This window comes from Bos indicus x Bos taurus, chromosome 16 (assembly GCF_003369695.1).
Source record: "Bos indicus x Bos taurus breed Angus x Brahman F1 hybrid chromosome 16, Bos_hybrid_MaternalHap_v2.0, whole genome shotgun sequence".
NCBI lineage: Eukaryota > Metazoa > Chordata > Mammalia > Artiodactyla > Bovidae > Bos > Bos indicus x Bos taurus.
Genome location: NC_040091.1, coordinates 21992674 through 22013165, shown reverse-complemented (window position 1 = coordinate 22013165; position 20492 = coordinate 21992674). Strand labels below are relative to the sequence as shown.

At 38.0% G+C, this 20492-nt stretch overlaps 1 protein-coding gene across 1 annotated transcript in view; it reads right to left on the bottom strand.

Moving 5' to 3' along the window:
- Window positions 1–14508, bottom strand: part of LYPLAL1 (lysophospholipase like 1) — a 32107-nt gene extending 17599 nt beyond the window's left edge. Inside the window, exons 1-2 of the mRNA XM_027564461.1 lie at window positions 14372–14508; window positions 9434–9533 (exon numbers count right to left, since the gene is read on the bottom strand). Of these exons, the coding sequence (XP_027420262.1) occupies window positions 9434–9533; window positions 14372–14465 (194 nt within the window). The 5' untranslated portion in view covers window positions 14466–14508. The remainder of the gene's footprint in view (window positions 1–9433; window positions 9534–14371) is intronic.
- Window positions 14509–20492: the final 5984 nt, after the last annotated feature.

Here is a 20492-nt window from a genome sequence, read left to right as displayed (position 1 = left end):
TCATAAAGGTGAAGTTCACCTTTACGAGGATTTACCTCTGCCATATTATAGTTCTGAAGAATCTAGTATCTCTCGCCGTAGGTTCTATAAGAGAACTAAACCATAATGCCTAATATATTTACTACATATAATGAATGGACTTCTCTCCAAAGCATCTAGAATGGTACTAGTTCTATTCCTGGCAAAAATCAAAAAAATGACAAGTCATTTTCTCTGTTTTTGTCTCACTGGAAGAATCCTGGTTGAGAAAGGCTCTATTTTGTTCCACTGATTTATTGATCTACTCCTGTGTTAGGATCACACTGACTACATCACAGTGGTTTTAGAGTAAGTTCTGAGGTTGAGTCAGGTGGTCCCCCTCTCCCTACCATCACCACCATGTGTCTCTCAGACTTGTCCTGCCTATTCTTAAGTATCTAATCTTCTTTCTCTCTCTAAGAAATATTAATTCAATATTTAGTAAATTTTAAAATAATTTCAAATACTCCCCCTTAAAAATCCTTTGTGGGATTTAAACTAATATTGTATTACTGCCTGAGAATTAACATTTTATGACATGAATCTGGGAGGAATGAAGATTTTGCAGACTGCACTCTTTCCAGGATCTGCCACACTCTGGGCCTTACCTAAGGCTTCTCCTGCATCATCCCCTGGGCTCTCAGTGGGTGAGATAAAATCCTGCCTAAGCTCTGTATGGGGACTCCTACAGAGCCTAAATTCTCCCTCATTCCTGTGGGCCTTCTGATTTCAGAAGCTGCTTGGCTCAAGACAGGGAGATAAATTGGAATCAGAAGGGGAGAAAGCATTCCATTCACCCCTCCTCCCAGAACCCCCTCTCAGGATTAACTTTCTTAACAGGACTCAGAAAGTGAAAGCAGGTGCTTTCCATACAGCATTAATGCCACTGTGAGACAAGATTAAATCCCAAACCAATGAAATTGCCACTAAAACCACAATGATCTTCTGAATGAAAACAATATACAACACTCAGGCTACAGCCTGAATTAGACTGGTACTCTTGTGACTTATTTCCACTTCCCTTTTCATTTTATTCTATTTCTCTTAAGTGTTTACTTGTCTGTCTAAGCACTTAAAAAAGGATGATATCATAGGCTAAAATATGAATCATTCTGGGAACTCAGCCATTAATAGAAAAAAATGACACTTACTTAACTTTTTGTCTTGACAGTGCCTTACTTAATTAGAGATAGATGCTCCATAGAATGTAAGTTTTACCAATTTAGCAGCTTTTTGTTCTCTCAGTTCTCTAACAAAACTAATTCTGTCCAAAGGAAGATAATAGGGAAAATGTGATGAGTCAAAGAATAATTTCGATCTTTTTGTTAAGAAAACAATCAAGAATGCATAATTCTCCTAAGATGGTAGAAGAGCCTTTCAGTAAAGCATGAAAGTAAGATTGTTTTTTTAAAGCAGCTAAACAAACTGGCACATATGTTATACTCATTCGCCTTCTTCCTCAAATAAATCACTTCATTAGCTGGCATAAGACAGCTGAGACATTATTACCATAAATAAGTATATTTGGCAAAGAATGTCTGTGTGGCTTCTCAATCAATCGATCAATCAAACCATTACACACTGGTAAAATATTAAGCAGGAATAAATGTTCAAGGTCTATGAAAAGAAAAGAAGCTGCCATTCAGCTTGTCACCAAGTTTTGTTCCCTCAAAGTCATAAAATCAAAAGGTCATTCACAACCTTTCAGATGCCGTCACTAGGTTCCAGGCTTCCTCTCTCCTCATTTCACTGCTCCTCCCCCGGGATTCCCTAGGTTCCAGTCACACTCCCCTTGGTTTTCTTCAGAACCGCCTTGCTACTGATCCAAGGACTTAGCACCTGACATTTCCTCTCCCTGGAATGCCCTTTTCCACAGTGATTACCCCCAGTGCCAAGAACAAGTATTTGTTGAATGATGCATGTCGATAAGCATTTGTGATTTGGGAATAATTTTTGTCAGAAATAATAAGGATACCTAAAATTATTTAGCTTTGCTCTGAATATCTTTTGACTTTAATTCTTGTAAAAATCCACTCTGTGATTTCTAGAAAAAGGTCAAATTTTTCTTTTGTTTTTTAAAAGGACGTATTTCTAAGGAATAACATACTTAGAACACGTGTCTAACTCTTACGATTCCATGGACTGAGGCCTGCCAGGCTCCTCTCTGTCCATGGGATTCTCCAGGCAAGAATACTGGAATGGGTTGCCATTTCCTTCTCCAGGGGATCTTCCCAACCCAGGAATCGAACCCAGGTCTCCTGCATTGCAGGCAGATTCTTTACCAACTGAGCTATGAGGGAGGCCCAATAACATACTAATAGATACTTAATAACATACTTAAAATACTTACAAAGAAGTAAACTACTTCTTCAAAATAGCATTCTTTTAGGACAGTTCCTTGCCAGTGAAGTGTACATGCAGTACAGATCCACTGTTATCAGGAGACAGATCTCCTAATATCATGCTTCAGGTATGAATCCTAAGTGATGGAGTAAAGATGAACCCATTACTACTAAACCTAAATCAAAAGCGCCTAACCTTGTTTCAGAATATAAGTTTACTGAAAAATATAAACATACACTTCACGTGGAAAAACAGTACAGGCACTACTGACTGAATCTTACTACTTTTAGAATTTTTCAAAACTCTAAGAAACTATATCATATAAATTATTAATAGCTTATTAAATATTATTTTTAAAATGGAAATTGTACTAGTAAACTCAAACTAACAGAATCTCTAATTACAAATACAGCTAAAGTATGTCACAGAAATAAAAATCTTTATTGAGCACTTCAATTAAATATAGTCTAAATTAACATAATAAAACAATGAAGCAACATTTTCCATTTAAATTAACACAGAAGGTAAATGCTGACTTTTACTGAATATGCCCTAGCTCAGCTGATTAAAAACATATATTAAATAGGGCTGAGAAAAGGAATACCTTATAGCCAAAGTGACAAGTCACAGTTTAATCAAACATACTAATTTGCTGTAATAAGCCACAACTGGGTATAAGCAAAATAGACTACTGTTCTCTTAAGTTCTTTAAAGCATGTATGACTGTTAGAAGCAAAAATTACAACCTTGTTTGACAGAGTTTTCAATGTATGTTGATAAAACACATACAACAAGCAGCATGTATAACATTAAGGAGGGGAAGATAAAGGAATCTATATGGTTATAAGGCATCTACATTTTGTGTAAAGTGGTAAACAACTAACTCTAAGTAGGTAAAAGATGTGATATATATGCTATATAGTCTTTAGAACAATCAGAAAAAACAAACAATAAATAATAATAAAGTATTAATTTTCTTAAATCAAAAAAAACATGGAAAAGGGAAAAAGAGAAATAAAAAGCAATAAATTTAAATGCAAACATAGCAATATTTACAATAAATAGAAATGATGTACATAAATCACTTAAAAGACAGAAACTGCTAGACTAAGGAAAAAACAAAGCCCAAATGAGGTTATATATAAGAAATACATCTTAAAAATAATGGCACAGATGTTAAAAGTAAAAAAAATTAAAAAAAGATATGCTATACAAACAGTAAACATAGAAAAGCTGATAAATCCTGTATGATTATTAAACAAAGTACAGTTCAAGGAATTACCAGAGATTGAGAAATGAGCATTTTATAAGATAAAGCTGTAAGATAAAAGATATAAGATGGCTTTTAATGAGGAAGACAGTAAGCCTGCCTGGGAATGTACCTCATACAGCTTAAAACCAAGAGAGAAAAACTGGCAGGAGGACAGGGAGGAAGAGAACAATCTAAAATCCCAGTTGGAGATGACAACACCCATTCTGCGGTAACTAATAAAATGACTTGGAATCACTAAGGAAACATAAACATTTAAAATAAAAATATAAAAGTTAGTATAATCACCTTGAACTACTGACATCTATAGAACTCTATACACAATAAGAGTCACCAAGAGGGACCTCATGCACAACCATAACACAAGCCAGTGAGTATCAAAAGAATCAAATTGCTGCCAGAATACTGGCAGCAACAGAAATGAAATCAGGAATCAATAGCAATAAAACACCTAGAAAGACCCCAAATATTGGGACAATAACAAGGTATTTCTAAATAATTTATGGGTTAAAGAAGCTTGCAGAACTCTTGTTTTCCATATCTGCCCAGAAAAGTATCTTTCATCCCACCTGCTCTCCTTACAATGTGACTCAGATACTCCCGTCAAGAGGTAGAGTCAGTGTCTCTCTCCTTGACTCTGAGTGGTCCTCTGACTAGAGAGGAAATAGCACTATGCAACTTCTTCTAAGACTAGGTCTTAAAAGGCAATACAGCTTCCTTCTGGTTCTCCTTAGTGTATCTGCTCTTGGACATCAGCTTCCATGTGGCCAGGATGTCCAAGACATCAGATAGTAAAAACTCATGTAGTTGTTATGGTAACAAGACCAAAAGATCAAAGGAAGATCCCAGCTATTATCGAGTATTAAGTGCCAGATACGAGCGAATCTTCAGATGATTTTAGTCATGCCCAGACTTCAAGTTTTCCCAGCAGAGGCCCCAGTTATCACAGAACAGAATCAAGACATTAGCACTGTGTCTTTTCTGAATTTCTAACCCACGGATGGATGACCATACTAAAACTGTAGTTTGGGGTGCTTTAAGATTCTCCTGGAGGAGGGCATGGCAACTGACTCCAGTATTCTTTCAGAGAAGGAAATGGCACCCCACTCTAGTATTCTTGCCTAGAGAGTTCCATGGACAGAGGAACCTGATGGGCTACAGACCATGGGGTTGCAAAGAGTCAGACACTATTGAGCAAGTAACACTTTTGCTTTCATGAGAGCTTAGAAAAGATTTCAATATATTAAAAATACAAAAGAGGAAATTAGTGGGAATTACCTAAGGCAGTGATTAGTGAGAAATTTAGAGCTTTAATATAAATAGAAGGAAGGAAATAACAAATGTAAAAGCAAATATAAATAACAGAAAAAGAGCACAAAATAACCAAGCCAAAACTGTCTCTATGAAAAGATTAACAAAATTAATAACCTTTGACAAGATAAAGCAAGAAAAAAGATATAAATTATTGATATTGGTAATGAAATTAAAAAATATCAGCATAAATCCTAAAGGCATTAAAAGAGAATATCATGAACAACTTTATATCAATGAATCTGGTAAATTAGATAAAAGATACAAACTCTATGAGAAACACAAATGATCAAAACTGATACAGAAAGAAACAGAAAATCTGAATATTCTCATTATATGAAAGAAACTGAATTTATTATCAAAACCTTCACAGAAGAAAACTTCATGTCCAAATAATTTCACTAGTGAATTTTACTGAACACTGAAGGAAAAAAATAATACAAACTCAGAAAACGGGAAGGTAACATTTTCTAACACATTTTAAGGGATCTAGGGAAAACTTTCATGCTGGAGGAGGAAATGGCAACCCACTCCAGTGTTCTTGCCTGGAGAATCCCAGGGACAGGGGAGCCTGGTGGGCTGCCGTCTATGGGGTCGCACAGAGTCGGACACGACTGAAGCGACTTAGCAGCAGCAGCAGGGAATTCCCTGGCAGTCCAGCCGTTAGGACTCAGTGCTTTCACTGTCGAGAGCCTGGGTTTAATCTCTGGTTGGGAAACTAAGATCCTGCAAGTTATATGGCATGGCCAAAAAATAAATAAAATAAAAAGAGACAGTATAATCTAGATAAAAAAACTTTATAAGAGAAAACTACAGATCAACAGCCCTCATGAATGCAGATTAAAATTTCTCAACAAAATCCTAGCAAATCAAATTCAGCTATACATAAAACAAATAATACATTATAACCAAGTGGAGTTTAAGCCAGGAATGAAAGGTTGGTTTAACATTTGAATGTCCACCAATGTAACTAAAGATAAAAACCATGATTATCTCAAAAAATACAGAAAAATGATTTAACCAATTAAGAAAAAAAAACTCAGCTAATTAGGCAAAGAAATAAATTTCCTTAATAAAAGGTGTGCAGAAAAAAACCTGTAACAACATCATACTTAACGGTGAAATACTGAATTCTTCCCTTCTAAGACTACACAAGAAGGCATTCCTTGATTCTATTAAACACTTTATCCAGACGTTCAAATAAGCACAATAAAGCAAGAAGACAATAAAGTAAACGGAAGATTGGGAAGGAAAAAGGAACACTGCCTTTATTTACAGACAGTATTAACGTTTACACAAAAAACATAAAGAATCTACTAGATAACTACTAGAAATAAGTGAATTTAGGAAGACAGCAAGATATAAGAGTAAGATCCAAAAATGTGTTTCTTATGTAGAGTACACAGAACTGTATTCAATATCATGTGATAAACCAGAATGGAAAAAATTATAGAAAAAGAATGTATTTATGTATATAACCGAGTCACCATGCTGTACAGCAGAGACTGTTACAATGCTGTAAATCAACTATACTTTAATAAAAGAAAATTTAAAAGGTGTTTCTATGTACTTGTAACAATCAAATTAGAAGTCTAAACTTTTTAAAAATTCTATTTACAATACAATGAAAAAACATGAAATATTTGTGACTAAACTCAGCAAAAGATCTCTCTACTGAAAATTCTATATCACTGCTGATAGAAATGAACAAAAATCTAAAATGGTGACATACCATGTTAATTTCCTGTAAATAAACCTGCTATGGATTACATGCAATTCTAATAAAAATCCAAACAGGTGTTCTGTAAAATTGGTAAGTGGATTCTAAAATTTACATATAAATGCAAAGAACCTAGAATGAAAGAATGCTGAAAATGAACTTATATCACTTGATTTCAACATTTTGCTATAAAGCTGTATTAATCAAAACAGTTTTGTATTGGCATAAAACTAGATAAACAGACCAATGAAACAGAACACTCTAGATAAGAAGTCATTAAAATATGTTCACAAAATGTTACACAAAAGAGCTTATAGCAATGATAATCATTGTTTTTAAAAACTGGAAATAATCCAGATGTCTATCAACAGTAGAATGCATAAATAAATGTATATTCACACATAACATCTACTCAAAAATTTTTAAATGAACTACTGATAGGCACATAAACACTATGTTGAGTGAAAGAAGACAGACACAGCAGGTTAAATTATCCCCATTTAGTTGAAATTCAGCAACTGGCAAAACTATCCTACGGTGATAGAAATCAGAACAATGGTAACCTATGTGCAGTAGGAATGGATTGGAAGGAGGCACTGGGGTGATGGAAACGTTCCTGTAATTGAAGCAACTCAACAAGAGCATATATTCATAAAAACTGATTGACCTGTATGATTAAGGCATTTGCATTTCACTGTAAATTTTACTTGTAAAAAACATACTAGGACTTCTGGTCATAAGATGTCATTAAGAGAGTGAAAACGCAAACCAGACAGAGACAAGATGTTTGAATCTGTGTTTTAAAAAAAGCTTTAAGAAATTAATAAATAAAAGACAAACAAAAAAATGGGCAAACAATATGAGTGGATGTTTCTTTTGAGGATATACAAATGCTCAATAAATATAAGAAATAATATCAGTAGCATTAGCATTAGAGAACTACAAATGAAAAGCAGAAGATACTACTACACAGCTGCTAGACTGGCTAAAGTTAAAAAGACTGACAGTGGAAACTGTTTATGTGGATGTGAAATGAATGGGACTGTCAAGCATTGCTGGTAACAGTGTAAACTGCTCTAACCTCTGTGGAAATATGTTTGGCATTCCGAACCAGAGCCAACACAGCTAAACCTGCTTCAACATTTCATTCTTACTCATTTCCATAAATATCTAGCTTGGGTGAAGTTACATAACAGGAAGCATCATTTCAAAGGTGGGAGACTAGATCCATTCTAGGACAAAACTGTGGTGAACAGGTCATTTAACCCCGCATACCAATTAGGTGGCATCAATGGAAAGATTTAAAAAGCCAGATCATATTTTCAGCATACTCTGGTAAGAATAACTTAGTCAACAAAATACTACAGTCGAGAAAAACTTACAGGTTTGCAGGTGATGGAAGGCAAAACAGGAGAGAAAATAAATACTATAAAATTTGGACAATGTCAGAAAGTGTGCAGGAAAATGTCAAAGCTTGAAAATTTGCTGCAGTTTTAAAGTTTATTAAAATTAACTTTCACCATGTACAAATTACATTAAAAAAGAGAGTTAAGAAAGGCATGCATCTAACACTGCCTCCTGATGCTATCTGAAAAGATAGTAAACAAAGGAGATGACACAGGACTTTCTATGGGCAGCTTAAGAAAAGTGTTACAATAGATGTAAAGCAGCAGCTACTTTGTGTTACCAAATGAAGCCATATTATGCTACAAAAGCAAGGTCAATAAATCTGTGCCCAAACTCCCTGCCTAAACAGAGTAGACTGTTTGGAGTATCAGTCAGAGACCTTGAAACAGCAGAGTACACTATAAACATCAGATTCTTCTAATAACATACAGTCAAACAGCCTTCTAAGGTGTGGAATCCAAACTAAAAACTACAAACTTAGTAGCACTATAGGCTTCCTCAATTTGGGACTTGTTGGTGAAAAGTGGTCCATGATGCTTTACAGACAGCAAGTCACTGACCTCATGCTCACTCTAGATTAATCCTATTACTGGTCAGGTCCTAGAATGAACAACTGAAAACTCTTAGGAACTACACTTTTACGTCATTTACTGCAACAAAACATACTTTTAAAAAACTCATGTCAGCAGTTAAGTCATTACACAGTGAAAATATCAGTACTGATATAAATATCCATAGTTACACATTACTAGAACAGTATCCTTAATTATATCAAATTCTGTAAAGTCCTTCTAATTGATGCTACTTCATAAACATCGTGCCAGTGTGCTAAATTAAAAAGGCCTCATATAAAACACTGCATAATCACTGTATGTACAATCAATCTTTTAGGTTTCCTGTCTCAACATCACCACCTTCCCATTCCCCCTTATTTTCAGTTTCTCCCAGTATCTGCTCTATATATCTACAGTGAATTGACTGCTTGTCTTACATTTTCACAAATGTCCTGGATGAGGCTTTCATGATGGCTAGACTATCACATCTCACTTTTGGCTGTGTACTAGAGCTCATACTAGAATGAAGCTTTTAAAATATAAAAAAAGTCTTTCTGTTGTGGCCACATCCCAAATTAATTGAGTCAAACCCTGGGGGTAACAAGTAGGTGGAATTGTAGCTAAAATACAGGACACCAATTACATTTTAATTTCAGATAAAGAATGAATTAAAAAATTGTTCTGGAAAAAGAGGACCTCAATTTAAAATATAAATACAGAATTAAGCTGAAAAAACATCCAGCTGCTGTGTGTGTGTGTGTGTATAATGCCACAGAGTTACACTTAGTAATGATTTAAATGACTGCATACCTTGGAGGAGCTGTTGGATAGATAACTTTTATGTGCTGGAATGTTAAATCTTGGTTTAAAACTTGCTTGATCCACGTTCTCAATCCTTGTCCAGAATCACCTGATGAATCACAAAATCGAGATTAAGTTAAAGCATTTTGCCAGCACAGTGTTTTGACAGAACAGTGTATTTAAAAGCAGTCTATAACTTTCAGGTCACATAAGCTGGAACAAGAAATAAAAAAACTCTTCATAAATAAACTGTACAGAAGCCAATTTATCAATGTGGACTGACTGACCAAGCATCAATAGTTAGAAATAATTCTGATTATTTTACTCCTGACTCCACCCACTTATCACTTTAAAGCCCTCTTTAAGCTTGAGTTTTTAAGTTTCCCCATCTGTTTACAGGATATAATAGGAATAAATAAATTAAATTGATTTTTCTAAAAAAAATTTACATATCTGATTTTAAACACTGTCATTTCTTATTTTATTCTTAAAAATAGTAAATTCCTAAAGTGCTTATCAACTTTTGTAATTGGAACAGTCTAAAACAATTTTCTTCGTTAAAACAATAAATTTCTTCAAAAGACGTATTCAGCATACTTTTATTTTTGAACTTGAAGAAATGAAAATTTAATTTTGACAATATGTTTACATAATCTAAAATAATGATCGTACATCCCATGGATGAAAAATAACCAAGCCTCATGCAAGAATGGATATACATGTATTTCCATAAAAAAAATTAAACTATAGGTTCATTTTGTGTAGTCTTAAAGAGAAAAATTTCAAGTTAACAACTCTTAGATTGTAATCAATCAATTCATTAAGACAGCAATTTAAAAAATATCTACTGAATACCTGTTAATGTGTGAGACACTATGCTTACTGCTAGAGGGGCAGTGACAGAAAGGTGATGGGGAGAAAGAGTTCCTGCGCTCACAGAGTGTATAGTTTATTGTGAGAAACAGACATCAGTCAAATAACCATATACAGAAATGTGAAAGAAAGTGGCTGCAAATGTAACCACTGCAAAAGAAAGACACTTGGTGCTTCAAGGACTTCTTATATTCAGAATTACCCCCAACAAGATTCACAGATAACTTCACTAGAATATAAGCTCCACAAGGAAAGGTTCATTTTGTGTTTAGCCCGTGAGTTATTTGTTCATCTGATGCCTAGAACCGGACTGACACAAACTAGGCATCCAGTAGATAGTTGTGGAATGGCTGGAACTGAGATCTATGGGATGGTAAAGAGTCACGTGCAGAAGGAAAAGCAGCTCAGACAGAGTAAGGCAGATGCTGAACCCTTTACAGGAAGGAGCAGTATGGCATCGAAGAACTGAAAGGCAGAAAATGAGAGGAAGAGCAGTGAGAACATGGAGAAGCCAAGATGGTAATTTTTTGCAGAAAGGAGGCACACTTCTAAGGATTATTCTGGAATCCTTATTCTGCAAGCTGTGTGAAGACAGGCCTGAAGGAGGACAGACATGTGGAAGGATCCGTCAGGTGGCTGCTGTTCAGATGACAGTTGCTTAGACTGTGGAGTAAATAGATACCAGACACAATAAAGAGATGGAACTAACATCTCCTGCATTGGCAGGTGGATTTTACCACTGAGCCACCAGGGAAGTCGGTGAAATTAACAGAACCTGGAAACAGATTAGTTACGAGGGGTCAATCGTGACAGGTTTCGAGGGGGACAGCAGAAGTGTTTGGCCAGAAAGGAAACACAGGAAGCAGCAGGTGTGTAGATGCCGAGTATGAGGTACCAAGGGCTGAGCAAACCACAGCCAGCTGGAGGACAAAACCCAGGTCCCTAAGGGCTGAGAGCTAAGGCTTTTTAAAGAATTAAAAAAAAAGAAAAGAAAGAAAGAAAATGGAGAAAACAGAAGAGAAAAAGAAAAATATGTGAAGGAGAATTTGTGCAACCTACAAAACTTAAAATGGTTACTACCTGACCCTTTACATAAGTCTGCTGATCACTGCCCCACACTATCTGCCGCCAGAATCCTCCTCAGGTATCTTTTCCTGCTCCTATCACTGTAGGCATCCTAGCCTTATGGCCATTCCTTGACTGTTCCTGGTCTTTCCCTTGTCTGTACAGTCTAACCCAATATTCACATGATTCACTCAAGTCTAGCAGCTAAAATATCTTCTATACGGTGAAATTTACTCTGATTACCTTACTTAAAACTGTAATCCCATCATACATCTCATTCTCCTAATCTTGGTTTCTTTCTTTCCGAAGAATGTACTATCGTTTACCATTAATACTTCTTCCAGTAGAATGAAAGGCCCTTGAGAGCAAGGGTTTCTGTTGTTTTGTTCATTGTTGTATGCCCAGAATCAGGAACAGTGCTTTGCACAGTGACCACATAATAGGTATTTCTTCAGTGAATGAACTCATGCATGCATGACTATTAGGCAATTGGATAAACAGGTCTAGAGCTCAAAGGAGATCTAAAATGAAGACACATATTTGTTTCACATGAATGGAGATAAAAATAGAATCTGTGGGCTTGCATGGAATTTAGCCCGGGGAGAAAAATGTAGAGGGAATAACAGAAGAGGAGCGAGGACTGAATTTTGAGGAAGTCAACATCAATGGCCAGGGAGAGGAAAATGAACGTGCAAAATAAGCCACAAAGAGCAAACAGCAGCAGAAAGAACCAGGAGGGTTTCAAGAAGAAAGCTGAATGCTGCTGACAGTTCAAATAAAAGGATGACTTGAAAAATCCCCATTATATTTAGCAACACAGAGGTTACTGGTGACTTCAGTAAGAGCCAACTCAGTCAATTCAGTAAGACTTACTATAGGGGGAGAAAGCAAGTCATATAGGGTTTGGGCCTACAGACATTAAATTAGGTGAAGCATATAACAGCGTGAATTAATCTAACCTGAGAAGTGAATAAAGCTAATTAAGTTATCATGCTTTCATCATCTTAAAAGAAGGTATTGGTATTGTAGTAACTGGAAATGCTCAAATTAAGTTGGCTATATATAACACATTCCCACATGATGTTCTATGGTTGTCATATCCTATAAGAGAACCTCAAGTTTTTAAGATTAAAAAAAAAAAAATCTGCCTCTAAACACTTTTCTACCTTGAAAAGCAAAACTAAATGCTACAAAAGAGCATGGATCCATCCATTCACAAAGGCCAATCCTTAAAAAGCCAGCACCTGATTCTAAGAGTATAGAAATTGTTAAAACTGGTTTGCCACATTTGTATCAATCAGAAGTCAAGCATACACTGTAACACAACCACATATATCATTGTCTAATGTAAAATCATATTCCCAGTAACTTGGAGCACAAAATACATAGGAATTGCATTATACTTGCATAAGTGGCAGGATTCTTTGGATAAACTCTTTGTTGAAAGTACAAAGGGAAAAAAAAATAGCAGGTATAAGTCTGGGTTTCAGATACATACAGTCACAAATTTAAAAATGTCAGTAATTTGAACCTGAAAGGAGTAAGGAAAGTAACTTTAAGCACAGTGGTCCAGGTGGAAACAAAGAAAAGTCTCAAGAGTTTTTCCTAAAGATATTGTGAAATAATTTATTTGTTAAAAGGACTGTAGCACTGGGGAATTTCTGGGTGTTTATAAACACCCTTGCAGCCCCACATCCTATTAGTCTCTGAGTTATAGGCATCGCTGTCATCTTAGGCCTCTCATCTTCTAAGTATATTTCATCAGTCAAGTATGAAATATATCTTGGCCCTTTTCTTTTCTATTTCCAAAATGATATACACTAGATCACAATTTTTTCACTTTACCTCTCCAGAGCACTGATTTTGGACTCAGAGATTTGGGTTCAAATTCCAATTCTACCACCACTGATAGTAATAGCCAAGTAACCTTGGACAAACTATTTAATCTACCAAGACTCATTTTTAAAATGAGAGTAATTCCAGGTTTCCATCCTGTACCTTTGCAATCCCCTCCACCATCCAATCACTGTCCTCTTTAAGCCTACACAATTTTGGCTCAAAGACCATTCCTCTGTCAAACCTAACAAGCTCTTCATCTTCCAAAAGGTTTGATAACGCCTAACCATTTTTTCTTTCCCCTTAAAATTCACTTGGCAGTAAATCATGCCATCTTGGGCTCTCCACTGCTGAGTCCAACTAAATGAATTGTTTCTACCTTTCGGTGGGCCCCCTGAGGACACAGGCTGCGTTTCATTTCTTTAAAAAACATTCCCCCAAAACTTACCCGAGGCCGCACTAGGGATGCAAAAATTGAAACAAGAGTTTCAATCTCTTAAGAGAAAGAGAAAGAAGGGAAGCGGGGAAGACAGGAGTAACTACCGGTGAGTTTAAGAAACGCTATACAGAATTTGAGTACCTTTATGAAAGGCAGGCAGTGGAAGGAGAACCTGCCCCTGGGGCTCCGCTTTATTTTGGGGGCTGAATGACAAGAGGGGTAAAGAGGAGAAGGAAGGAAGGGGAAGGCGAAATGGGCGGGGGGCGGGGGCGGGTGCATTTAAGCAGTGGCACAATGCCTCACAGAAAGGAGTACTAATCCACTGCGGCCAAAACTCAAATCACTAATAGCTGACTGAAAAGTACTAGATAATGTATCTGTCTCTAGGAGAAAACGTATCTAACTTGCTCTGTTTAAACTTGGGGGAAGGGAAGAGGCGGGGTGAAAGGTAAGGATGTGTGTGGCCAAGGGCTGCAATGGAGAATGTGAACTGAGGGCTGGCCAAGTGACGGGGCACAAAGACCAGAAGCGAGGACCGCGGGGCAGTGGCCGCAAGACAAGAAAAAGGAAGACAAGCGGATACGGCTGCGGACAGGTTACCAGCCCCTGGGTGTATCCGCGGGGGTTAGCAAGGAGGCAAAGTCACGCGTGCCTCCACGAGGGCAACACTGGGGGAACCGAAGAGGGGGGCATTTCCCATGCTGCAGTAACCTGGACAGAAAACTGTAATCCACCTGAGCCATGCAGAAAGATCAGCGAGGCGCTGTGCCTCCCAGCCGGCGAAACCATGCAGCGTCGCAGGCGTGCTGAGCCCGACGGGGCCGCCATGACTGCCGCCTGGACCAGAGCTGCGCGGGCCCCGCCCCTACGCCGTCCTGCGGGCACGCGCACGTAAGCGCGCAAGGGGCGCGCCTGGAGACGCGCTTGCGCAGCGGGGTTGCGCAGCCCCGCCCCTGGGTGAAGTCTGAGGCCGGTTAGGCTGTACTGAGGGTTTGGATTTTCTAAGACTGGTGTCATACAGGTGACTCCTTTGGTAAGGCTAATGGATATACTTATTTGCTGTAGGATTTTTCAACTGCAGTCCTAAAACTCAAGGTTGCTTTTTCATTTGGAGACATATAGGTGTTAGGATTTACCACTGGGCCACCTGGGAAGCCCTGTGAGAGTATCTGAAATAGGCAGATTCATCAAGACGAGTAGAGTAGTGGTTACCAAGGGCTCAGGGGAGCAGGGAATGAGAAGATATCGTTTAATGGATAGAGTTTTTGCTTGGAATGATGAAAATTTTCTGGAAATAGTGGTGATGGTTATACTACATGGTGAATGTATTGTATTTAATGACACTGAAACTTATCACTTAAAAATGGTAAATATTTTGTTGTGTAGATTTTATCACAGTTTTTAAAATACCAAAAAAAAAAAAAGCTTAAAAGCTTTCCATATCAAGGCCTAACAGTAGAGATCTTTTAATACTGATGGCTACACCCCCAGAAGGGGCTTCCCAGGAGGTGCCAGGGGTAAGGAATCTGCCTGCAATGCAGGAGACTCAAGAGATGTAGGTTCAATCCCTGTGTTGGGAAGATCCCCTGAAGTAGGAAATGGCAGCCCACTCCAGTATTCTTGCCTGGGAAATCCCATGGACAGACGATCCTGGCAGGCTACGGTCCAGGACCCACACAGTCAAACATGACTGAGTAGACTTGTATGCAGCCCCGGCAGGTGGCTCCTGCCTCCTGTAAAATTCAACAAGAAACTGTAGAACTTTTCAGATCAGATCAAATCAGTCGCTCAGTCGTGTCCGACTCTTTGCGACCCCATGAATCGAAGCACGCCAGGCCTCCCTGTCCCTCACCAACTCCCGGAGTTCACTCAGACTCACGTCCATCGAGTCAGTGATGCCATCCAGCCATCTCATCCTCTGTCATCCCCTTCTCCTCCTGCCCCCAATCCCTCCCAGCATGAGAGTCTTTTCCAATGAGTCAACTCTTCGCATGAGGTGGCCAAAGTACTGGAGTTTCAGCTTTAGCATCAGTGCCCTTAAACACTAGCCTTCCATTCACTGTGGACTGCACCATATTTAAGCAATTGCCACTTTTATTTGCTCAAGGTAATTTTGTTACTCCCAGTTGACTAAACTGCTTATCTTCATGGATCAGATGCCAAGTAAGCTCTAAGCTATCACAGTGTTATACCAATGCTGTCCATGGGAATGGCCCTAAATGCCATTAGTTAAGCAGATCAAAAAGAAGCTGAGTCATTTCTCAAGTCTCTAGATCTTCAGCAGAGAATACTGAGAACAAAGTAATCAAGGAGGACAGGCTGGGATGGACAGAGCTCTGATAGCCAATTCTCAGAAATTGCTTCTGTCTCTAGAACTGCCTTCCCCACTTGAATTCTGAATAACTTTCAAGAGCCAGGTGAGAAAAGGGTGGTGTTATAGGAGAGACCACTGGATATATGCCAGGTAAGGCTTTGAGCTCTACTCTTAGAACTCCATTTACTGCCTGAAAAACTTTGCTGTGCCCTACCCCCATGCTTTTGAAATGACAAGAAAAATCAGAAACATAATTATGATGATTATTGTTGCTAATGATAGTAATAAACTCCTGAAATTCATTGGGACTTACTAAGCGTGAAGCACTATCATAAGTAAATTCCTGTAAAACTGTGACAAGCTGGAACCTGGAGCCTGGGACCCTTTGCTGCAGTGCTTGCACCTGGATAGATACCTCCTCCAGCAGCAAAATATTAATACAAAGAAACTATAAGGGACTAAAAATAACTGTGTGCATGTGCAGTTGGGGAAAATTATGGAAAACAAGATAAAGAAAGACCAACTGCCACTTATGAAGAGCTAGGAGTTAAAGCAGGGGATTGCATATGCTTCCTGCACATAGCACTATCAAAGCAGTAGGCGAACCAGTTAAGCCACGCCTCCAGCCCAACCCCTGGGCACACCCCTACCCTCTCCATATATAATGAGCTAGTTCACCTCCACCGACCCTCCCCCTACCCCCAGGTGAGCAAGGGAGTAAGGAAACCTGTTGCTTGTTCTTCCTCCCCTCTGCTGCAGCAGGGCCTCCAATAAAGCCTTGTCTGAATTTTTTGTCCAGCCTCTTATCAGTTCCTGTTGATTAAGGAGCCCACAAAACCTGGTTGGTAACAAAACTGCGTACTATTACTATCTGTTTTGGCCAGTGAGGCTCAGAGGGCTAAAGAACTTGGCTCAAGGTCATACTGCTAGTCATTTGTAGAGCCTGAATTCATATATTGGTTCTAGATAGATAGTGAAGTCGCTCAGTCGTGTCCAACTCTTTGCGACCCCATGGACTGTAGCCCAGCAGGCTCCTCTGTCCATGGGATTCTCCAGGATCCCATGGACAGAGTGGGTTGCCATTTCCTTCTCTAGAAGATCTTCCCGACCTGACTCCAAAGTCCGGGACTTTAACTGTTACATACATTTTATACATGAGTTCACAAAAATCAGTGTATGTTCCAACTATTTTATTTTAGAAAAAAAAAAGTGCTTCTGGGAATTAAACTATAGCTCTTCAGAGTCTTAATCAATTAGGAGTTCCTGTGTTTCTTCAGATATCCCCAAATGTCCTGGTTTTAATTCCTGATTTGCTCGTATACCTTGAATGAGCATCAGTTCACCTTGAAGGAGCATTAGTTTAAGCAGGTACCTGAATGTGCTGGGATTCTGAGTTTCACCTAAAACTTGAGCCTTCCCAGATTTAGGATCATTATTGGAATAAGCCAGATTTTTCCAAACCTAATCAAAATACCCCTTTGTTTCCAGTGATTTCAATGCTTAGCTATTGTTGCTATTCCTTTCATCTTTATTTATAGAACAAACAGAAGGTTTTAGATTACTGTATTTAGAAATGCCATCTGGTAGGCAACTACTGAAAAAAAATAATGTTTTGTGCCTTTCATGTAACTTTGTTTTGTAACTTTCATGGTCTTTTCATCCATTACTTTGAAATGTAATTAAGTTTCAGGATGGTTGTTTGCTTCTTTTTATGGTGGATCTTTTGCCCTTTTGAACTTGGGGGAAGAGTTATCCTTGGGAGATTTTTGTTCATACACTCTTTTACTCTTTGTGGATCTCTTCTTTTCGTTGTTGTTGTTACTCATTTCCTCTCAGCTGATCTATATGCCTTTTGCTGATACCCTTTTGGTAACTTCATTGCTTAAACTCAGAAGAACAGGTAAATAAAAGCAAAAACAAAGTAAAAACAAAAAACCAATAACCAACCCTCCCTTTTTGCAGGGTTTTAAGCCCAATTTGGATCTAAAGATATAAATGGTAGTGTTGGAATTTAGTTTGCTGCTATATATTTAGAAATCCTTAAGAACATATTTATTAGTTTTAAAAAAATAGATTGAAAAATTAGCCATTTAGAGTAGTATATTTGGTAGTTTCATTTTTTTTAAATTTTATTTTATTTTTAAACTTTACAGTATTAGTTTTGCCAAATATCGAAATGAATCTGCCATAGGTATACATGTGTTCCCCATCCTGAACCCTCCTCCCTTCTCCCTCCCCATACCATCCCTCTGGGTCGTCCCAGTGCACCAGCCCCAAGCATCCAGTATCGTGCATCGAACCTGGACTGGCGACTCGTTTCATACATGATATTATACATGCTTCAATGCCATTCTCCCAAATCTTCCCACCCTCTCCCTCTCCCACAGAGTCCATAAGACTGTTCTATACATCAGTGTCTCTTTTGCTGTCTGTTACCATCTTTCTAAATTCCATATATATGCATTAGTATACTGTATTGGTGTTTTTCTTTCTGGCTTACTTCACTCTGTATAATAGGCTCCAGTTTCATCCACCTCATTAGAACTGATTCAAATGTATTCTTTTTAATGGCTGAGTAATACTCCATTGTGTATATGTACCACAGCTTTCTTATCCATTCATCTGCTGATGGACATCTAGGTTGCTTCCATGTCCTGGCTATTATAAACAGTGCTGCGATGAACATTGGGGTACATGTGTCTCTTTCCCTTCTGGTTTCCTCAGTGTGTATGCCCAGCAGTGGGATTGCTGGATCATAAGGTAGTTTTATTTCCAGTTTTTTAAGGAATCTCCACACTGTTCTCCATAGTGGCTGTACTACTTTGCATTCCCACCAACAGCGTAAGAGGGTTCCCTTTTCTCCACACCCTCTCCAGCATTTATTGCTTGTAGACTTTTGGATCGCAGCTATTCTGACTGGTGTGAAATGGTACCTCATAGTGGTTTTGATTTGCATTTCTCTGATAATGAGTGATGTTGAGCATCTTTCCATGTGTTTGTTAGCCATCTGTATGTCTTCTTTGGAGAAATGTCTATTTAGTTCTTTGGCCCATTTTTTGATTGGGTCATTTATTTTTCTGGAGTTGAGCTGTAGGAGTTGCTTGTATATTTTTGAGTATAATTGTTTGTCAGTTGCTTCATTTGCTGTTATTTTATCCAATTCTGAAGGCTGTCTTTTCACCTTGCTAATAGTTTCCTTTGTTGTGCAGAAGCTTTTAAGTTTAATTAGGTCCCATTTGTTTATTTTTGCTTTTATTTCCAATATTCTGGGAGGTGGGTCTTAGAGGATCCTGCTGTGATGTTTGTCAGAGAGTGTTTTGCCTATGTTCTCCTCTTTATAGTTTCTGGTCTTACGTTGAGATCTTTAATCCATTTTGAATTTATTTTTGTGTATGGTGTTAGAAAGTGTTCTAGTTTCATTCTTTTACAAGTGGTTGACCAGTTTTCCCAGCACCACTTGTTAAAGAGATTGTCTTTAATCTATTGTATGTTCTTGCCTCCTTTGTCAAAGATAAGGTGTCCATATGTGCGTGGATTTATCTCTGGGCTTTCTGTTTTGTTCCATTGATCTATATTTCTGTCTTTGTGCCAGTGCCATACTGTCTTGATGACTGTGGCTTTGTAGTAGAGCCTGAAGTCAGGTAGGTTGATTCCTCCAGTTCCATTCTTCTTTCTCAAGATAGCTTGGCTATTTGAGGTTTTTTGTATTTCCATTTGGTAGTTTCAAATGATGACAGTTAAATGGAATCACTTTAGTCATGAAGACAAGACAGTTTTTATATTTGCTTTCATCATTCTAGAGCATCAAATCTTACCCTCTCCATTGGTTGGTTTTTATCTGTTGCATTATTCCAAGGGACAGAGAAACACATACACACACACACACACACACACACACACACACACACACATATATAACTGATACATAGTGGACAGAATGTCTCAACATTAGGTAACTTTGTAAATTTTGTAAGTTAGCAAAGTAAATTCCTTTATACTTTCTCCTTATGTTTTATGAAAGAAAAACTAGAAAACACTTAAAGGTCTTGAATTCTTATTAAACAATAAAACTGAACTTTTAAATGAATGGCTATATGAGATTATAAACTTTAGTATAGTTATCTTCTCAATTCTAGGGACCTTAAATTTTTTCAGTTTAGTGCTTCTGGATATAGATGTGAGGAGTCCTCCTACTTTACCCCACTATTCCTGCTAGATATACATGGCATACATACATGGGGTCTTTGCAGACCAGGAGGTCAGCGGGGGCATTGTCTATTGGGCTGAGGCAGCATGGTGGGGATGATACATGACTTACTCAAATGTGGACTAAATACAGTCCTGGAGTATGGGCACTTACCTCTCCTGCTGTATTGTTGACAGTCAGAGTGATTCACATCAAAGCAGTGTCTAGGCCTTGGGTGAGGACAGTGGAAGTTTCTGCCTCAAACATAGGCTAGGTGTCAGTCTATGTGACTGGACACTGGAACAGTGTTCTCTGCATTGCCATATGACTCTTCTTTAGGAAAGGGATCATCTCT